This window comes from Ostrinia furnacalis, unplaced genomic scaffold (assembly GCF_004193835.3).
Source record: "Ostrinia furnacalis isolate ACB-3 unplaced genomic scaffold, ASM419383v2 OfSCF0694, whole genome shotgun sequence".
NCBI lineage: Eukaryota > Metazoa > Arthropoda > Insecta > Lepidoptera > Crambidae > Ostrinia > Ostrinia furnacalis.
Window position 1 is genome coordinate 1,925,371 of NW_021130933.1, and position 20,236 is coordinate 1,945,606.

Consider the following 20,236-nt stretch of genomic DNA (forward strand, 5'->3'; position numbering starts at 1 on the left):
TTTAACTTAATTATTCACCATCCTGAGGCATAACGAGACGCGGAGTACGATAATGGGACAGGTTTGACCACTGCGGCGGTCAACAATGGAGCGGAGTGGAGCACAGGAGCCGGCGCGTAGCTCTTCAAAACTGGAGCGGAATGCGCGTACGAACTGACGAGGGGAGCGTGGTGCGCGTGAGAGCTCAGCAGTGGAGCATGATGAAGACTGTGGGCGCTCAATACTGGGGCATGATGAAGGCTGTGAGAGCTCAACAATGGAGCAGAATGAAGACTGTGAGAGCTCAATAGTGGAGCAGAATGAAGGCTGTGAGAGCTCAATAGCGGAGCAGAATGAAGGCTGTGAGAGCTCAATAGCGGAGCAGAATGAAGACTGTGAGAGCTCAGTACTGGAGCGGAATGCAAAGATGAGTGGCTCAGAAGTGGTGCTGAGTGAAGCGAGGCATGGCTCAAGAGGGGTGCGTGATCATGGTGTAGGGACGCGTGGCTCAACAGAGGCGCAAGATCGTGGTGGAGCGAGGCGTGACTCAATAGTGGCTCGTGGTGCAGAGACGCGTGCTCATAAGGCGAGGAGTGCAGAGACGCGTGACTGTACAGTGGAGCCGAGTGAATTGGCGCAGCAGTCAGTACTGGAGCGTGGTGAAGCGACGGGCTCAGCAGCGGAGCGGAGTGAAGCGAAGCTGAGCTAAGGAGTGGAGCAGAGTGTAGTGGTGCGTGGAGAGCTGGCGCGGAGAGCAGACCGCCCGGCTCGCCGTAGATGCCGCGCTTGTCGCGGGCCGCCGCCACGGCTATCAATGCCAGAAGTGTACAAATCTGAAACGAAATAGTTATTGAATGTTAATAATGTATGTTTTATAGTATTTTAGTAAAGCAACAAACAAGTAATATGACTCATAAGAAAATATTGGCAGAACAACGGAATGTCCCCATAATTTTAAATACCATAATATTTTATGGACACTAATTGAATGATTTCCTCATTCAAGAAAGGGTAGACTGAAGCTATAAATATTTATTAATATGAATTACTTGAATGCTTCGTCACATCCGAGTTCAATTCCGATCTTATTAGTGAAACCATTTCTCATAACCATAAAGTTGTCGCATATACGCAATTCGGCTTTGAACTTATGAATGCGAATGTCCAATAAGCTAGTCTAATATGTGTACACGCGGTGTTTGGAGACGGTGAGGCCAACTTTACTCGGCCGCACACTAAAGTAACCAAAATATGTAATATCGATGACTTGCTAATGTTGTTTACGTCTTGCGAGCAGCAAACAAATGTTGAATAAACTTTATTTGCATACAAGCGGTTGAGTCAAATCGGTAAATTGTGTGTTTACCAAATCAACTAAACAGGTATTGGACCAGGATCTTAATGATTTAATCGCGCCTACTTTTTTTACATCTATTATCCTCATCAAGTGGTAATTTCCCCAGGATTAAAATATTTCATTGCCACATTTTAAAGTCACTTATCGATCATCACTTTAAAGCAGGTTTACCATTATATTTGTGTGCTCATTATTTTTACGTTTCCTTGCTAACTTGCAACTTGTAATTTAATTGGAAAACTATTCGAATGTTTTCTAGTAACATATCAATTTAACTCTACTTTTTATATTATCCTTAATTGACTGATTTATTAAAAAAGCAAAAACAAAGGGCACTTACAAAAAGTTTCATTTTATCGTGTTGCTCAGCCTGTGTCTATTTCGATATATCGTCGGCATATTTTGGAATCGCTTATATAGTCAAAATGTAATAAATTCCACCATTTCGTAAGGGTCACCCCGGCTTCTAAGATGGATACGGTAATTTAAGTACGATGTTATAAATATTGTGATGAAATTTTAATGAAATATTGGCCCAATGTCAAGAGATTTATTATTGATTGGCTCGTTTGATGAAATTGGATTACTTTAAATGGTACGAGATACTTTAATTACTGGTATAGGTTAAGGATTGAATAAGTTTGAATGAAGTTAAAACAAAGAACAGAGAAATCTATAAATAAACCGCTGATATCAAATTAGATACTTATCAAGAAACTATAAAAAAAATCGTTTTATGTCCAGAATTTGGTTCCCAATTTGCTTTAAATTCTTCAGTCATACAACAGATTGTCTTGTAAAGTTGTGTCGGCAAACTCTTAGGCAGGTAACTTACACGTCAATCCTGTGTCAGGCACTCACGAGTCTCACGACTTAATCAATTTATTATAATTATAATTGTAAATAACGTTATAACTTAAACATAATAACTGCAACAAGTGCTAATGAGTTCGGGGTATGAGTTGAGGATATCCTCGAAACTGTCTCCAATCTCAAATTTATTTAGCTACTCATTAACTAAAATCTACCTACTTGAGTATAGATTTGTATTAAGCATTCAGTGCTATTTCAGCTGAAGTAAATAATTAAGGAAAAATTTAAATATATTCAGAGTTAAATGGTATTCCGAAGTTACGTGACGTGTAAAAGTGCTTTTTAAAAGCCTATTGCAAAACTATATGAGTTTTATGAGTTTTTTGGTTAACTGACTTTCGAAATAGTAACTAGAAGAATCATTCGTTGTAAAGCAAACATTTTCTTAAAGAGATGGTTTCGTTTGCGAATGTTGTTATCAACATCGCACTGGCATAATCAGCTTATTAAGATTACGGCTAAGTGAATCTGGTGCACTTTGAAGTAACCGGTGCAAAGGTTCTTTGCGAAGGCCGCCGTGGGCAGGAGACAGGCCGCCAAATGTCAATAGGACCTTACACTCCTGACCTATGGTAGGTTTCCTTAGGTATTTCAAACATTCCTACTGTTTTATTTGCTTGATCTTCCAGTCTTTTTATGTCGGTTTTTTGCATCATGTGCAATAAAATGTTTTCCTCTTACGAAATCTATGAGCACTAGCAAAAATTGATACTTTTTAGTCCTTGCGCTAGTCATCACGGAAACGATATGTAAAGCTACTCTTCTAAACTTTTTATAGCTGTTGCTACCGTTATTAAATGTAAGTAATTTATGTTTAGGTCTGAAACACACACGTGCGCATGATTACCACGGTTGTTTGCGTAACCCTCGCCACTGTACTAAAACTGTCGGCTCTTAATATGCTACTAGAGACATGTCTTGTCTTGGGGGTATACTTCGAAACCTCATTAAAGTAACTCTATCTGGCTCCCTCTTTCATAAAACGGGTGAGGGAATCACTAGAGTCAATATTACCGAAATCGTATTACAAAGTAACTTGAATGAGACCCGTATTGTACATTATGTGTGAGAAAAGGCAGGTGTTTGTTTGCTCTTTACCGAAATTGACACAGTTTAAGAAAAAAGAAACAAATATTCTGCTTATCGCTTAGGAATTGTGTGTACCTACCTAAGTGACCTCTTGAATTAGATTCGGAAAACCTACAAATAAATGTTTTGATTAACTTGTTGTCAGGTCAAGTTGACCTTTTATCCTGCATACATCTTAATAAGGACACAACGCCAAAACACACGATGCTGCAATATTGTAATATATCACTTACATTTACCACAGAGTCCTATTAATTCATGGTGTTACACATGTACACTTTTGTCCAAAAAAAAATAGACCCGTTGGACCAGTTAAGTGTGTTAGTACAGTGTCGCAAAACCACATGCGCGGGCGCCACGCCCTGTGCAATATTTCCTTATGTGTCCAGCTGCATGCTACATATTGTACCACCATTAAGAATTGCGCTTGCACAATACGCACACCAGTAAACATAACCGTTTAAAACTTGCTCTGGCGATAGAACCAAGGCTTTGTAGATGTTGCTCATAATTCAAGGTTTCCTCAAATTAGACTAGTGCGTGATTGGTCGTATTTTTCTCCAAATTTGACAGAAGATGAGAGGAACACAAAAAAAACATCCGTATTCCATAGGTCTGTTGAAAATCATTCTAATAAATTTCTCATGATAGATTTTAAGTAAAATATTTAAAAAAAACATTTATTTAATTGGCAACGTTGTCTTTGGTCTAATAAAAGAAAATATTGAAAGAATTGAGATTTATGGCGGATAATGCTCGTATTGCACTGAATCGACAAATTGTACGCCATTATAAAGTTGCCACGCCAAAATTGGAATCAGGGGAAATATAAACATCGAATTACTTAAGCTCAAAGTGGTGAACGAGTAAAGCATAGAATAAAACGTATAATAATAAACCTTACCATCATTACAATTTACTTACCATCTTATTTCCGTCTTATCTTATCAGCGATCTAAATTCAAACAAACCTCTATTCACAAATTTGAAAAAGTAATGTAACATTAATATTGGAGTTATCATCTCACTCCAATAAGATACATTGTCAATATACTTACCCTTTCTTTAAGTAATTGGTAGGACGGTAAAATCTTTATTATGATCAAAGAGAGGTATCATTATCACGGCGTGGAATAAGATTAAGCCCAAAGTCCAGCTGCGGAATTGGTCGAAGATGAATAAAGCGTATCTAGTCTACCATACGTTGCGTACACGTCCAAGGTTTCTATTGACGATGATTATTGGTAGTTTTGCTTCTACACATTTCATTCACCTTCGACAGGCATGTGCGCTACGTCCATCGCATGTAACTCGATTAAATCTGCCCGCGCGCAGATCGGCGGCAGGTTAGCATACAAGGCAACAGAGCTTGTCAATTGCGAAGCGCGACATGGATCCGTTACTATGTCAACAAACAAGCGTGTGTGTGGTCGTGAAGCAAAAAAAAACTTATGAAGTGGTTTAATTAATTTCAAGTTATGTTATTTTCTTTAACTTTCCCATTTATTTTCCTAAACAAAATCAATCCACTTTTGATTGAGTTTTCAGGAAGCTTCCTACTCTGTATGGTATATAATACTCAATTACAATGATAGCATTAAATTGCATCGATAAATGTTACAATAAATGGTGAAGATTGTTGATTGATTGTTATTTCTAAATTATATTTCTATACTTATGTTTACCTCCAGGAAGCATCGTTATAACGATCCAGTTTTTAATGTATTTATCTCTTGGTGTATATGTAGATACAGAAGTACCTACTATAAAATCAAATCAAATAATTTATTGTGCATTTTGGGTACATTATACATTTGCAGTAGTTACCTATTGCAATAATAAAGTTAGATCGCCAAATCCATTACTATTACTTACTTAGTATATTACATATTCTGCAGGCAGTAAGGATTCAAATACTAAACTTACCAATCGATGAATCCGACGAAAAATCAACGGTGTGCGCCTACTCTTAACGTTTTTCGCTAATTATCCAGGGTAGATAGTCATGGGTTTTTACGAAGCGTTGCGACTTGCGATTCAGCCGGTGATAGTTTCGACATAATTTCGACATTTCCACCAGATGGCGTTGCGACACGCAGGCTTCCGGGCCCGGAGCGGCTTCCGGTTGCGACAGCCTCCTAATACGTGTCCTGATCAATGCCATAATAGAGACAAGTTTAGTAACTCCCATAGGAATTTGGAGACACTTTTTGTAGGTTACTTACATTACTCTAGATGTCACAATAATGTTAAAAAAAAGCGTTATTTTCTACCTCATTTACGAGTAGGTATGTATTGTAAAAATTCAACTGAACGGTGATATAATTGTCAGTAGATGATTAGGCGTTAGGATCTAAACAAAACAATCAATTTTTCGTAGCTGTTGTTTATGATTTTTTATTAATTTATGAAGTATACTAAAAATACATTAAGCTCTTCAGAAAAAGTCTATATTGACTAGACTAGGTATACCCGTGTACTCGTTTTCGTTTAATGTAAAAACTTTTTTTCTCTCTCTTCGCCAGTTGGCCTAAGCGTTTCGTAGTAATGCTACGAAAGTGTGCCTAAGTAATAATGATAACTGCTGCCTTATGGTTACACTGTAGGTATAGGAGTTAAATACTACTGTTACATGTAATTATCGAGTTAAGTACGATTAGCGTCGAAGTAAGGACTGGGCGAGGCCCTCTTGCGTTAGAATGTTTAAGTATGGTGAATAAGCATTTTCTTGCATTTTTTCTCTTAATTATGTATGCTCTTTCTAATGAGATTTAGCTCATTATGTTCTAGGACCTCTAACTTTGAATAAAATGAGTGATTGCGCAAAAGCTTTGTCCCTCAATTCTATTTTTGTCTGACATATTAATAAAGTTTACTAACACTAAATTGTTCAGTTTTCTCATTCTTTTCTGATAGCTGTCGTGGTTCAGAAGCTGGGTGATGTTCGGTGCCTGACTTTCCAGAAGCTAACAGTTACCTACTTCAATAATAAACGTATTTTGAGTATTTCTATGTTGCCACTTAACAGGATAGGTAAAAAGAAACGACACATAACTTTTATCAGTATAATTAAAAATATTACACACCAAGCGCTCTAAGCTTACTAATTTGGCACTAACATCCAATTGTCATGTTAACCCTCAATGCCAGCCATGCCCCAAGCCCAGCAGTGGTGCTCCGTAGTGCACGGGGGCGCTGTAGGCCACGCTGTGGCTGAGTAGGGGCGCGGAGGCGATTCCGTGGCCGTAGTAGCCATGGCCGAGGCCAAGACCGTGTCCGTAGCCGAGGCCGAGGCTGTGTCCGTAGCCGAGGCCGTGTCCGTAGCCCAGGCCCACGCCGTGGTTGTAGAGGCCCAGGCCGTGGCCGCCGTAGACGCCGGCGCTGACCAGCGGCGCGCTGTGGCCCAGCCCGTAGCCCAGCCCGAGGACGCCGCGTTTCTCGTTCTTCTTCTCTTCTGCGCCGTAGACGACGGCCGTGGCCAGCAGGAGAACACACAGCTGGAAAAAAGATACCTGATATTAGTTCATAAGCTGAATATTACCCATGGATGTTTATGTTACCAACTTGAATCGTAACCCTAGAGCGATATTGCTGGGTAAGTAGGCTGAGGTAGAATTTAGCCGGTAACTACTGGCACTTCTTAAGTTTAGAATTCGTCTATTTGGTTACTGATATTCTACGCTATTTTCAAAATTATTCCAAATCTCCATCAGAAAGTAGAGCAGTCAGAAACTAATTAAAATTATGTTTATCATAAAATTAAACTTGAAATTGAATCTTGTTATCTATTGTTGCAGGTACGTCCTACGTTGGTTGCGAAACCGTCAATTTGCACCACGCCTGTTAGCGCCTGGGCGTGGGAAACGAACGTGAGTGAGCACTACCGAGCTGTATAGTCAAACTGGTCAGCCATTATAAGTGTCATTCATGATTGATTCGTTCGTAAAATTATGTGAACTCACATCAATAGGTATTTTAGTAACTTGCAGTAAGATCAAGTGCGAACTACAGATTCTGTAATTCATAAGTACCTACCATAATTTTGCACTTTACCTATTTTGACAAGTAGGTATTCTACGTCAAGGGCTATGAATATTAAGTGTGATGTTAGACTTCACATCGGAAAGCTCATTAGGTTAACAATCCCTATTGTTTTGTTGAAAAAAATGATGTGTCCAATAAAACTGTTCCCGCAGTCATGCATATCCTTAATTACCTCTAGTTTATAAAGCTAGTTAAGCGCTTGAAAATTGAAAAAAAAAAACTATATCCACGCCAATGTTTTAAAAGGGAAAGATATCAAATTTTTGGTATGTTTGTTTTGAATGGGCTCCGAAATTACTGGACTTTGAAAGATTCTTTCACCATTACAATCTTTCATTATCGTTGATGAACAAAGGCTTTATAATATTTTAATTAAAAGGGCGTTCAGTCAGCAAGTTAATTTATAATTCTAGTGTTCCAACTTTATGATAATTCCATTATATTTACTACATCGGAAATCTGTAAAACACTGAACAAGATAAAGCTCATTGTTCATTGAGACGGGATCTTCGTGAGGAGGCGCGGCAGCCGTTATGATTCTAAACACTTGATAACACGTTACTAGGAATATGCAAACTTTGAATACGTTATCAGCTAATAGTTTAAATGTGCACACATTATTAAGTTGTAGAAGGAAATAACTAAGGAACAGCGACATTATTTTATGTGGTTGAGACCGCAAATACCTATTGTGGAAGAGATAACTCTCATAAGATAGGTAGTTTGATATTCAATACACTGTTGGTGTATAATATCTTTTGGTTATTTTAACTCTTCCGACGTCTTTTCTTCCCTTGAGCCACAGTTTTTAATTACAGTTCAGTATCTTTTTTGATTTGCCACTGATAAGATTCAGGGTCACGTTTTTAAGTGATTACTATTCAATGTTTATTAAATCATTTAATAAGTTTTTCATTAACTTTTAAAACTACGTGACATTAAATGAACAGTTTTTATTAAACGATCTAATAGGCATTGTTTGTAGAATACTCTTATGTGACTGTAGATAGGGAAATGTGTTTTAAAACATACACTTTTATGAGACACTTAGCAATTATTTCACGAAGCTGTAGTTATGAACTTACCAATTTCATTAATAAAAAGGATAAGATAATGTATATATTAGGGTGATTACTAATAAATAATATTATAATGCTCTATATTATATTTTGGGGTTACTTTACATAAAACTGATCTAGAAATAGGTAATTTTCGAAAGGTAAATAAATGCTATACTTACAGCAGCCTTCATATTGTCGGTGTGTGGAGGGTTAGCAGCAGACTATGCTCGGAAGGGCTCGGCGCGGCTTATATGCGGCCGCCCTAGGCCCCCCTAGACTGCCTACATCCTAGACCTAGGATAGGTACAGCCTGCCGCAATATTTGTGGATTTGAAAAACCTGATGTTGCCAGGTTTTAAATTTCCATTTCAAGATTATTTAAAGATTAATCCACCTAGGTAATAAATTCCACAAAAAATAATATTTTACAGCTACGTGAAATAGATTTTTTTCTTGAATTCATCTAGGAATACTAAAATAGCACCAAGATTTGGCTGAAATCAGACTCAGAATAAACTTAAAACTTACACTTTTTTTAGGTAAGCCATTGATTAACATTGTCTTCTTTAACACACTAATTTGTTAAAAAAATGTCTCATTGGATCGTCTCAAGAAATCGTTCGTTATTGGTATTGCAGATTTGGATTTCAATATTTTCAGGATTATGTTAGGTAGTTTTAGCAACTCCAAGAGAATTTAAGGTCTTTTGATGACTTTAACTACTTTTCATAAAGCAATTATAACGGGCATGTCATTAACCCGACTGTACCTTGAGGATATGGCTCGCTCTTGCTCTGTGTAGAGTCGACGCGAATCACGAATGCTCAGATTACTATTGTTTCCATTGATTAACGATCATTGATCACACTGCTTAGGAAACTTGATCTGAGTGTTACATTAGTGCACGTGCATACATAAACATATTTCATAATGCCTATACCTTATATCAGAATTTAGAATTTAGTTTAGCGATCTATTTGATCGCTTTCAGTGGGCAAGTGGGCAACGATTCCATATAAATACTAGTTACAAATCTTTTATTCAGTACCAAGGCCCTTTCCAGGGCACTTATACACGTCCCAAATGATTCTAGACACCTAGTACATCTAATCATCCAGATGTTTATTGTTAGAGTGATTTCGGTACCAGGGCCGGATCGTGAATTTGTGGGGCCCTGGGCTCAAACTTCTTATGACGTTGTCACGTAAAAATATCGTCCGTAAACCGACTTTACAGACATCTTTTTTTTTTTTTTTTTTTCAAATTATGGCCTACTTTTTAGCGGGATCTGGGGCTGCAGCCCAATCAGCCCATAGGTAGATCCGGCCCTGTTCGGTACCCAACACTTGCTTCAACGTGCTTTAACTTTATCGTGCTCCCGAGTACGTTATGGCCTCATACTGAGCAGAGACCAATTTGGTACAATTTTATAATTTTTGCTTTATATTGTCAATGTGTATCCTTCTAGGTATTTTTAGTACCAAATAAATATTTTTTCTTTCTTTCTTGCTTTCTTTCTTTCTTTCTTTCTTTCTTTTTTTCTTTCTTTCTTTCTTTCTTTCTTTCAATATAAGAAGGTAACTTCTCTTTGCATCAATGTCGGTGGCTCGTAAAGTCTGACACCCAAATTGACCGATTAACCAACCGGATTTGTTTTTAAAACCCACATGATCGAAGAAGTTAAAAGATAACCAAATGTAAGGAATAACAAAATAACTTTAAATAAATAATTGCCCAAAACTAGTTACTACTACTCCTAAGTGAACTATCTGAATCTTATGTTAATGTAAAAAAAAGCTTACACTAAGGTTTACACTAATGATAATCTACATTGTCACCATCCCTTAGCCTCAATTTTACGTTCACAGCTGATCACAGACTACCTTTCAGCTAGAACGTTCTGTAGCAACTCATGTCCAATAAATTTAATAATGTTACAATCGCCTTTTTTCTTTGTCGGTATTTTTCCAATAAAGCATTACAAACTATGAACTGGTTTAAATGGTCTACTTCTTAGCGTAACAGTAATTGGTTTTACGAGCAACTACGTACGTACGTACGTACAACTACTACGCATACGTATTTGTTATCAAATTCAAAGTAATTGCAAAATATTTTGTCCTTACACAAACTGGTATGGATGAAATTAATTTAAAATAATAGAAATTACTTTTGTTTAACAACCAGTTCTAATCTAATTACATAATACGCATAGTAGTTGAAACCGGAAGGTGTAAATTGGCAATATTTCATATGTAACGCAAAATTTCCATCGGCGCAGGCGCAAGCGCGGCCGCAACGCTTCTCAGCTTACTCCGCACGTGGGAAACGCGATCAAATATTAAATAATGTGCTCTACATTACACAATAACTTAGTACTGGCCCTATTTCCTTACAGGATGTTAAAGGCCCGATTTGACCTTACTTTTATCCGAGAATAACTCCTGGTATAACTGCCACATTGACAGTTTCAGTATGGAAAATATGTCAAAACTGACGATTTATTCTGAGATTTGTATTTACTCTTATTTGGTCGAATCCACCCTAAATCAATACCTGAACTATACTCAGGAATCTATATAGAAATGTGTAAGAGAAGTGAGCTAAGTTAAAAGGAAAATATTTAAAAGAATGATAGCTTGCTAGCTAGCTACTTTAGTTACACAATTAAGTACGTAATCCTGTCATAGAGTCACCGAATCGATTCATTGCTTCAGGCTAAGATAGTGTTTTTAAAAAGCCTCCAACTAAACTAAATGCTAAATAAAACTAAATGTTAACGGGAGTGGGTGCACCACAATAGTTCAGCAGACAATACACAAATCACAACACCTTGGCTTTTTTTTATAATTATTAATAAACAAACGATTGTATGATATCATTATTAATGTATTGTTTACTATGGAAAATAATAAAACCACATAATATTGTCTTGTTATGGCTTAGGATTTTCAAGTCGTTATAAAGAAAATAAACAACATTAATGTTGTGGTCTTAAAATAATATAATATTAATAGTTACCTAAAGGGTAAAGTGCATAATTGTTGTGAATGCCTGGACATGAAGAGAATGGCATATAAGGTGCATGTTGATGGATAAGTAGGTACTACTCCAATACCTATTCTAGAAATTTCATTGAATTTTCAAAGAAAGTCCGGAAAAATTCGTAATGAAGGTAACCCTGTTCGTATTTACTTAGTTGTTGTGGCGAGCCCAAGCCTTATCTTGGTTTCTTATAGAAAATTGATAGTAATTATTCGGCCAAAGACCGACACATTAATCATCAGTATTGGACCAGCGATTATGTTTTTGTCCAACATGTGGATATGTGCATTTACTTACATTTACCTAGATTAGTAATTGTACGCAAAAACTAGTAATGTCTATGTTTTGACAAACTCAATTACGCCTATCACAGGCCCCGACCACATGGGCATTGGTCTCCTTACGATAAGTCGACATCGCGAAATTCAGTTTTATTGAGACGTTTTACAAACATTGAATGTAACGTAGACCATGAAAAAAAGGCAATGCGGAAAAACTTCAAAGTTATTGATGAAAAACAACAATAATAAGAATGGAAAAATTCACCTAAGTTCCAAATTATGTAGTACTACGAGTAGTAGCGACCGCCCGCGACTTCGTACGCGTGGATCCCGTTTTACCCCCTTCATCTATCTTACGCGGTTTAGATTTTTTCTTACAAATGTTTTTCCCGCTAACTCCCGTTCCCGTGGGAATTTTGCAATATCCTGTTGTAACTAAGCTTTAAGTTTACTAAGGTACCTGCATGCCAAATTTCAAGCGTCTAACTAAAGCGGTTTAGATTTTTCATACAAAAAGATTTTCCCGTTAATTCCCGTTCCCGTGGGAATTCCTATGTATACTATAACCTGCCCAGGAGTATGAAAAATAATTGTACCAAGTTTCGTTAAAATCCGTCGAGTAGTTTTTGTTTCTATAAGGAACATATACAGACGGACAGACAGACAGACAGACAAAAATTTTACTGATTGCATTTTTGGCATTAGTATCGATTACTAATCACCCCATGATAGTTATTTTGAAGATATATTTCATGTACAGAATTGACCTCTCTACAGATTTATTATAAGTACCTATAGATATTATGTATAATATTTACTTTAATTATAGAGTTTAGGTGTAGTGTGGGAGTGGGAACGGCATTTCGCGTTACACGACACACGTGTGGCCCACATCTAGATTCTAGATCAATTCCATATAGAGGTGGGCGCCGATATAGAATTAGCCGGCGGCGGCGCGCCGACTTTTTTACTTCGGCGGCGGCGGCGTCGGCGGCGTGACCTTGACCTTTGACCTTGATTCATTATTTCTTTTAAAAAAATCTATTTGTTTAGAGTCTGTCGTCAAGACTATAATAAGGTGATTTGAAATTGGTTGGGGTTTAACGAGGTAGAGACACTGCTCGGTCTCCTAATAAATTAGCATAATATCAGCTCTCTTGATCATCTTATCTTATCTTGTTCAGGGCCCGCGCATGAGTGCAGTGCACGTCGACCCATTGGGATCTTACCTTCTATACCTTTATTCCCCCTCTCATCCGAAAAAATCTTATCCATAAAGCGAATCAAGTGCTAGGGTGAGAGGGACCTATAGTCTTCTGGTGCCGGATATGCCGCCCCAGGAGACCCATCCTAGTTCTCGCTAGCGCGTCGCATTCACACAGTAGGTATTTTATGGACTTTACATGTTCTCCACATGCTCGACAGCTGTTAAGCCCATCTTGTGGAGCATATGGTTTGTAGTGTAGTGTCCTGTTAACGCACCCGTGATCACACGGGCTTGCCTTCTGTTTCCATTGAATATGAGTTTTTCCCATGATTACATGTTTCCCTTTAAGAATAATTTAGAGTGGCTCATACCGTTGGGCTTACTCATTCAGCTCTATGCCTCCTAGTTACATATTGCCTCATGGTCATGTGTGCGGTGCTTATAGATAAGGGCACTATCGGCTCTGGATCAATTGGTATCACCTCTGAGCCTTGTCTCGCTAGACTGTCGGCTCTCTCATTGCCTTCGATTCCTGTATGTATGATTAGGGTCACCCTGTTATGCCTTCCAAGTTTATTAAGTGCCGAGATTGCCTCAGAACGAGTCTAGATCCAACCCTCACTGAGGCAATGGCTTTGAGTGCTACCTGTCTGTCACGTAGGATATAAATGTCGCGCTTTTTATGCACATGTTCTATATTCTTAGTGCACACAAACATGGTTATAACATAGGTTTCAGCTAGAAATACTGTTGCAAACCCCCCTAACCTTTTACTGTGCTCGGATCGTTTGGAGTAGACGCCCGCTCCCGATCTTGAGTCCATCTTGGAGCCGTCAGTATACCTGGTATGACCAAAATCTTATGGTTCCCTTTTCCAGATTTCCCTTGTTGGTATAGACACTTTAAAATCTTTGCTAGGCTGCATTGTATCACATCCCATGTCTATTATTGCATCTAATTGAGGATCGCTCCCCATCCTTGTGTGTTTGGTGCAAGGTTTGGATGTACTCCAGAGTTCCGCCCCCTTCAATCAGTGCAGCGCTTTCCTTGCGTCCACTTCCAGCGCCAAGTGTGGAGGCAGTCCCAGAATAATTTCCAATGCTTAGTTTTCGTAGTCCTAAACGCACTCGTTATTGCTAGGCATGCAGTTCTTTGCAATTTTCCGAGTACCGTTCTGCATGTCTGTAGCCTAATTCTAGGCCACCAGACAATGCTATCATAAAGTATTATTATGTATCTCTTGATCATACTTTGATATTTGGATAGTGGGTTTGAGTAAACTTTTTACTATGCCTATTTTCTTGTTATTGTTCTCGTGGATTTCTCAAATATAAGTGTACCAATACTACCAATGTGCCGATGAAAGTAATAATAAGCAGATATTTTGGAGCTCTTTGGAGGCACATCGTTAACGTTAGATTAGCTGGTTTTCGACCACAATTAGATGCCATAATATTATGTCCGGATCGATTTTATCGTTTTTACAAATATGGTTATTCCATGCCATCATACGGTCCAGGTTTTTAACGCAGGATTGCGGCAATGTGCTGAGGTTTAGATTGGCCGGAGGATAAGTTTCATGTCCTAAATGTGAATGATATAGTGTATAGATAACTTCGGAGTTTGCTTTTATGCGACTATTAGTCACATCTAGCTGAGTTTGCAACAGTCTAGTCTAGTGGCTTTAAGATCACTGTTACATCTGAGGAAGGTCACAATAGTTTCTGGTGACTGGGCTACTTTACTAGTAAATTATGTTGTGGAGGACCGGACCAATTACAAAGTACAGGGATACTCAAGCTCTGCAGCTAAAAAGAGATCTTGTCACAGATTGACTCGAAACTGTCTATCTATCCATCAGCAGGTAGTGTGGAAGGTGTTTTATAATTAAATAGAGTAGTAGTCCTATAAACTAAACCCGGTCAAAGCCCCAACGAAAGCAGTCATACAGTATTCTTTCTTTTCCAAACATTATCTTATTGTACAACAATACACTCGGTGTAACTATTTGTTATGGTTTCTGCCAAAATTGATAATCGAGTATATTATATTACATGGGTCATACTTAAGCAAGGGGATAACCGCCCAAGGATAGTCCTTTCCTACAGGCTTTCCAACCTTCTGGATAATTTTCCAAAGTTAAAGAACTTGCGAGGTTTTCACTCAGTGTGTCGACCGTTTGGTGTAGTGGTTCGTAACCTTCGTAATCTATGCCGGAGTTCGCGGATTCGATTCCCGCACAGTACAAACATTTGTAAAAAAAACCAAATAGTCAGTGCAGTATAGGAGTCGGCGCGCCGACAGCCGATCGTCGGCGGCGGCGGCGTGAAAAATTTCGCGGCGGCGGCGGCGCGCCGGCGTGGCGCCCACCTCTAATTCCATATAGGGCTTCCAACCTCCCAAAGCAAAGTAAAGGAAAACATAGTAAAACTGTTTTCCATGGTGCGGCACTAAACAACAAACGTGCTACTTCGTACTAACTACCTATGCTGCATTATTTTTAAGCTTGTAAGCGCTTTGGACCTGAGGTGGAATTGTGTAAAGCAATCGTTATCATTTGGCAGTTCATAACGTACGATTATTCTGTCAAACGCTTTGTTTAACTGACTTTATCGTACGATATGAACTGTCAAATGATTACGATTGCCTTAGACAATCGCACCACTGATTTGTACACTACTTACAAGTGTTTTGAAATTATGTTCAATATTTTAATTTTTTTTTCGAGTAGATACTGAAATAAATCAAAAGGTATCACTTAGCGAATCTACAGTTTATAATATTAAAAAATGACTGAAGTTATTCTTCCTCAGTTTCTTAGGTAGAGCTTTTTATCCTGAGATTTATACACGCAATTTTTGAAAAATCCCTCCTAATAGTGTCGAATCGCAAAAATATTCCTTCCTTTTACCTTTTAGGGTTGGAAGGAGTATATAAATCGAAAGGTAATTGCGTTGTAATGAGCAATAACAACTCTATACTCGTATGCGCCGCGCAGCCGTCCGCGCCAGCCCGGATGTGGCTTACGAAACTTACAATTTATAGCAAAATAAGCCTACCTAATTACTAATATTTCATATCACATAAATGTATCGTTGATTATTTCATTCAAAACAATATTAAAATAGGCGTCTGGTGTTCTAAATGAAATGAAATTAAATATGTAGTTTATTCAGTACATAGGCCCTTTCCAGGGCACTTATTATACACGTCCCAAATATAGCTTGCCCTACCACCACTTCGGAACAACATAAAACCTATCTAGATCTTTAACTATAAACCTACCCCATATTATTACTTCTAGTCATCAATGTAAGTACCTACTTTTTACTAAATAAAAACATTTTCTTTCTTTCTTTCATTACATATGCCTGACTTATTTAACCCAGCTTTCAAAGATGTGTAGATTTAGATATAAACCGGGAATCGAAACTTTTAAAACTGTCATCATTGTTTGGGCATAACTAGGTGATATTGACAAAAGGATAATAAATTACACTTGAATAATCCCAAAAACTGTAACATTTTATTTACAAAATAATAAATAAATTAACAATTAAATTATTATTAACATAAATATACATCTTATTCTAAGTTAGTTGCCTACACAGAGGAGAGACGTCTTTAGTTAAACGGATTGTTAGTCATTGGTGATGATTGGAAAATCCTCGAATGAATAGTTTAAATACAAGAAGTAAAGTTTTGCCATTAAACATCATCATTGTTATTTTTAACAACTAAACGACACGTAAAGAGCAATCATTCTCAGGCAATGTATTATAATGGCATGAAAAATTAAGACTGGAGCAATGCAGCAAAATCTTGAAAATAGTGTTGTCAACAAAACTGCTCCTCCGATTCTAAGAATGCTTTATATCACATTTTTTGACGAGGTAGCCAGACAATGCTACTGACGTCAACTGGTGACGCGCCATGTTGGCCTGCTCACTACCGGAAGTGCTCCAGCGGTCGGTCGATGGGCGGCTGCAGGCCCAGTGGGATGTGGTTGTGGAAGCGCTGCGGCTCGCCCTCGCCCTCGCCCTCGGCACTGCGGCCTTCCAGCTGCTGCGGCGCGCCGTACTCCTGGGCGGGCTGCTGCTGCTGCAGGTTATACTCATTCGTCTGTGCATAATCTTGCGCGTGCTGCGCATATTCCTGCACATGTTGTGCGTACTCATGAGCGTGCTGCGCGAAATCCTGATTCTGCTGTGAAAAATCATGGTTCGGCTGGCCGTACTCCTGTTGGGGCGCTCCGTACTCCTGATTCAGCTGGTGCTGGTTATTCAAGTGCTGCTCGTACTGAGCCTGATCGATTTGCTGCTGGATATGGTGCTGTAGTTGATGTTGATAATCATGGTATTGCTGGTCGTGCAACTGTTGATCATGGAATTGCTGATCGTGGAATTGCTGGTCGTGTAATTGCTGGTCGTGGAACTGCTGGTCGTTCCCAGTGTGATGCTCGTACACTTGCGTCCCTTGCTCTTGGGTAAAGTGATGAGTGTCGAGTGGGAAATGTCCTTCGGGCTGTTGCACAGGAGTGAGGTCGTGGGGTTGTGCCGGCACTGGCGACCAGCCGTTATGATCGATTGTTACAGCAGGTTGTGTCGGCTGTAGATGTATGGTGGGCTGAGCAGGTTGCAAATGAACAGTAGGTTGCGCGGGTTGCAAATGCACAGTAGGTTGCGCGGGTTGCAAGTGCACAGTAGGTTGCGCGGGCTGCAAGTGCACTGTAGGCTGGGCGGGTTGCAAATGCACAGTAGGCTGGGCGGGCTGCAAGTGAATGGCCGGCTGAGGCAAAGCACCCTGAGTCGGGTGAAGGAGTGTTGGCGTTGGCTCTACCACAACGGAAGGATGATGATGTTCAAACACACCTTCATGACCACCATCTTGCTGTAGCAATACTTGAGGCCTGTTTAAGAAAACTTGGTCATATGATGGTGCAACTGAAGATAAGGCCGTAGCTGGGGAAAATGGCAAAATAGGTCCTTGATAATTCAATAAAGGATGTCTAGGGTACGTGGCAAAGTAAGATGTCTGTACAGCATTTCCCGGGCGTAGGACATAGGGGAATTGATGAGCCAGCGGGAACGACGGCGCTGTTATAGCATTTGCCGGTTGAATTGGAGCAATTGGTACTAATGGTCTTAAAGGAACGTGCTGCGGACGCAAAAAGTGGAGAGGGGGTGGAGCAAGAGGAATTGGTTGAGCATGGACGACCGGTTCTGGTACAGCTGCTGCAGATTGCACTACAACTGGTGGGGAGGGAGCCGGTACAGGGTGCGCCACGTGTACCCCAGTGGGTTGAGCTACCGGCACTATGGGAGTGGCATGCACCACAGGTGGGGCAGGCAACACCGGCACTATCGGTTTGGGGTCAACATGATGATGATGGTGATGAAAATGATGATCTGGTTTCGGGACTAATACAGTTTTGGTTTGATGGTGAAACTTATGCCCAAAATGAGAGTGAGAAAGCGGAACTTTGTGTCCCACAGAAACGGGATATCGCGGACCGAAGGGCGGAGATAACGGAACCTTTACAGCAGCGACAGTGGCGGTTGGAGGATAAGTCACAACCAGAGGTTTCACCAGCGAATGAGTCACGTGCGGAATATCGTGTCCAAGTTTGAAGGGAGGCACGGCCGAGAAGATTCCTCTCTTGTGATGTTTCCCCGCCAACCGGCCTACCAGCTTGGCCTTTGCTGCTTTCAAGTGCGCGACATCTCCCGCCGTCAGCCAAACGCACGCGGCCAAAACGATCGATATCTGAAATACACCACGCACCATTTTAATGAGACGTTCACTTGTTTGAAATCACAAAGTCACTGAATGCACTGCACTGTTCACATCACTGGCGCTTCCTGGATACTTACGGCGGCTACTCTCATGGCGGTGCGGTCGCCTGTCCGGTGCAACAACCACTCAGAAACCGAGTGTCATCGCCGACTACTACCCATACTTATAACTTAAATCGAGCGCCATTAGTATGTAGCTGGCGTTCGGGTTTCACTCGGGGAAGCCGGACGCTCCATCGAACTTCGTCCTTACGCGATTATGCTTTCCATTATTCCTAAACAATTGTACCTAAATTGAACTCTTTCTCATTCATAAATAATAGTTCTTATTACCAGTGAACAAGGTCTACCGCAGTCATTTTATGACAGTCTAACGCCATCACGTAGTATGCTGCCGTCATTCCCGTAACACGAGTGCGCTCGCGCATATCAATCAATCAAGAACGTAATATTATGGAGAAAATTGTACCAATGCAGTAGGTCTCAGGTACGGATTCAGTGATTTATTTTAGAGTACCAACCTAAATAGTGCCTAACTAATCACTTGATTTGTTAGCAGTTTCGCCCTCTAATTACATACTAACTTACATTTTATGAGATATCATTGACCAAGTTATAAGGTAAGTGCCCCCTACTTCGGTATATTAAGGCTCTTACGATTTTAACAATTTATTTAAAAATAACCAAGCATGATATCAGTATGAAAGCTTTTGTATGCTAAACTTTGGTCTTTTGACAGTAACTTAATACATAAATTATAGTTATATTGTTTGAACTTTTTTTAATATTAATTGTTCTGCGGACCTCTTGTTTGGATCCTGTTTCGTGATAAAATTTTGCTCTGTTTCTAAATTCGTGAACTCATGTCNTTAAATATTATAATTTTCTCTTCTTCTTCTTTTCGTGTCGACACTCGACAACAAACCTACATATTCCCTTGAAGACCTTTCATCCGTTTTACCCACTTCTTCTCAGAAACACACGATATTTAGCCCCAAACTTTTGCTTGGGCAACTATAATTATTAAGTAGGTAGGGTACCTACTTACCTATTAAGTAAGTGTTTTTAAAAGAGACTATTAAGTAATATCATAATTAATAATAATTAAATTCCCCTTCAATACGCCCCTGGTTGCCAGGACATCGGCGTGCGCGCCGCGTCCCGCTGCGTTACCGAATACGATCACTTTCCTTAGCTCTCACTATCGCTGCGCCTGCGCGTCACCGCATTGATCTAACCCAGCGTCAGCTGATCGTTGCTTCATCGGTTAATTTTATTGGTTTGCAGCCAAATAAGAATACTAATGGTTTTCTTTGGGCTGAAGCAATCTTTGCACGAACTGAAAGAGTCGTGACCTGATTTTCTGTAACTGCTAAGAATAATGTAATATTTATTTTCATTACTAAAAAGCGTTTAAAAATCTGCGCGAGGATAGAGTGACGAACTTGATCTTTGTTAATAAAAAACGTTAATACATATAAGTATAGCCTGACCAGGAACATAAA

At 39.4% G+C, this 20,236-nt stretch overlaps 3 protein-coding genes across 3 annotated transcripts; all 3 read right to left on the reverse strand.

Moving 5' to 3' along the window:
• On the reverse strand, positions 1 to 1,688 carry LOC114349580 (pupal cuticle protein G1A-like). Its single transcript, XM_028299993.1, has 2 exons — positions 1,677 to 1,688; positions 1 to 812 (listed from the first exon to the last, which is right to left on the reverse strand). Exons 1-2 carry the CDS (start codon positions 1,686 to 1,688, stop codon positions 15 to 17), a joined length of 810 nt encoding a protein of 269 aa, XP_028155794.1. The 3' UTR covers positions 1 to 14.
• A 4,661-nt stretch (positions 1,689 to 6,349) lies between these two features.
• CPH32 (cuticular protein hypothetical 32) lies at positions 6,350 to 8,658 on the reverse strand. Its single transcript, XM_028300082.1, has 2 exons — positions 8,583 to 8,658; positions 6,350 to 6,795 (listed from the first exon to the last, which is right to left on the reverse strand). Exons 1-2 carry the CDS (start codon positions 8,592 to 8,594, stop codon positions 6,439 to 6,441), a joined length of 369 nt encoding a protein of 122 aa, XP_028155883.1. The 5' UTR covers positions 8,595 to 8,658; the 3' UTR covers positions 6,350 to 6,438.
• A 7,866-nt stretch (positions 8,659 to 16,524) lies between these two features.
• Positions 16,525 to 18,845, reverse strand: LOC114349623 (leucine-rich repeat extensin-like protein 5). Its single transcript, XM_028300075.1, has 2 exons — positions 18,810 to 18,845; positions 16,525 to 18,702 (listed from the first exon to the last, which is right to left on the reverse strand). The coding sequence occupies exons 1-2, from the start codon at positions 18,822 to 18,824 to the stop codon at positions 16,885 to 16,887; spliced, it is 1,833 nt and encodes a 610-aa protein (XP_028155876.1). The 5' UTR covers positions 18,825 to 18,845; the 3' UTR covers positions 16,525 to 16,884.
• Between the last annotated feature and the right edge of the window lie 1,391 nt (positions 18,846 to 20,236).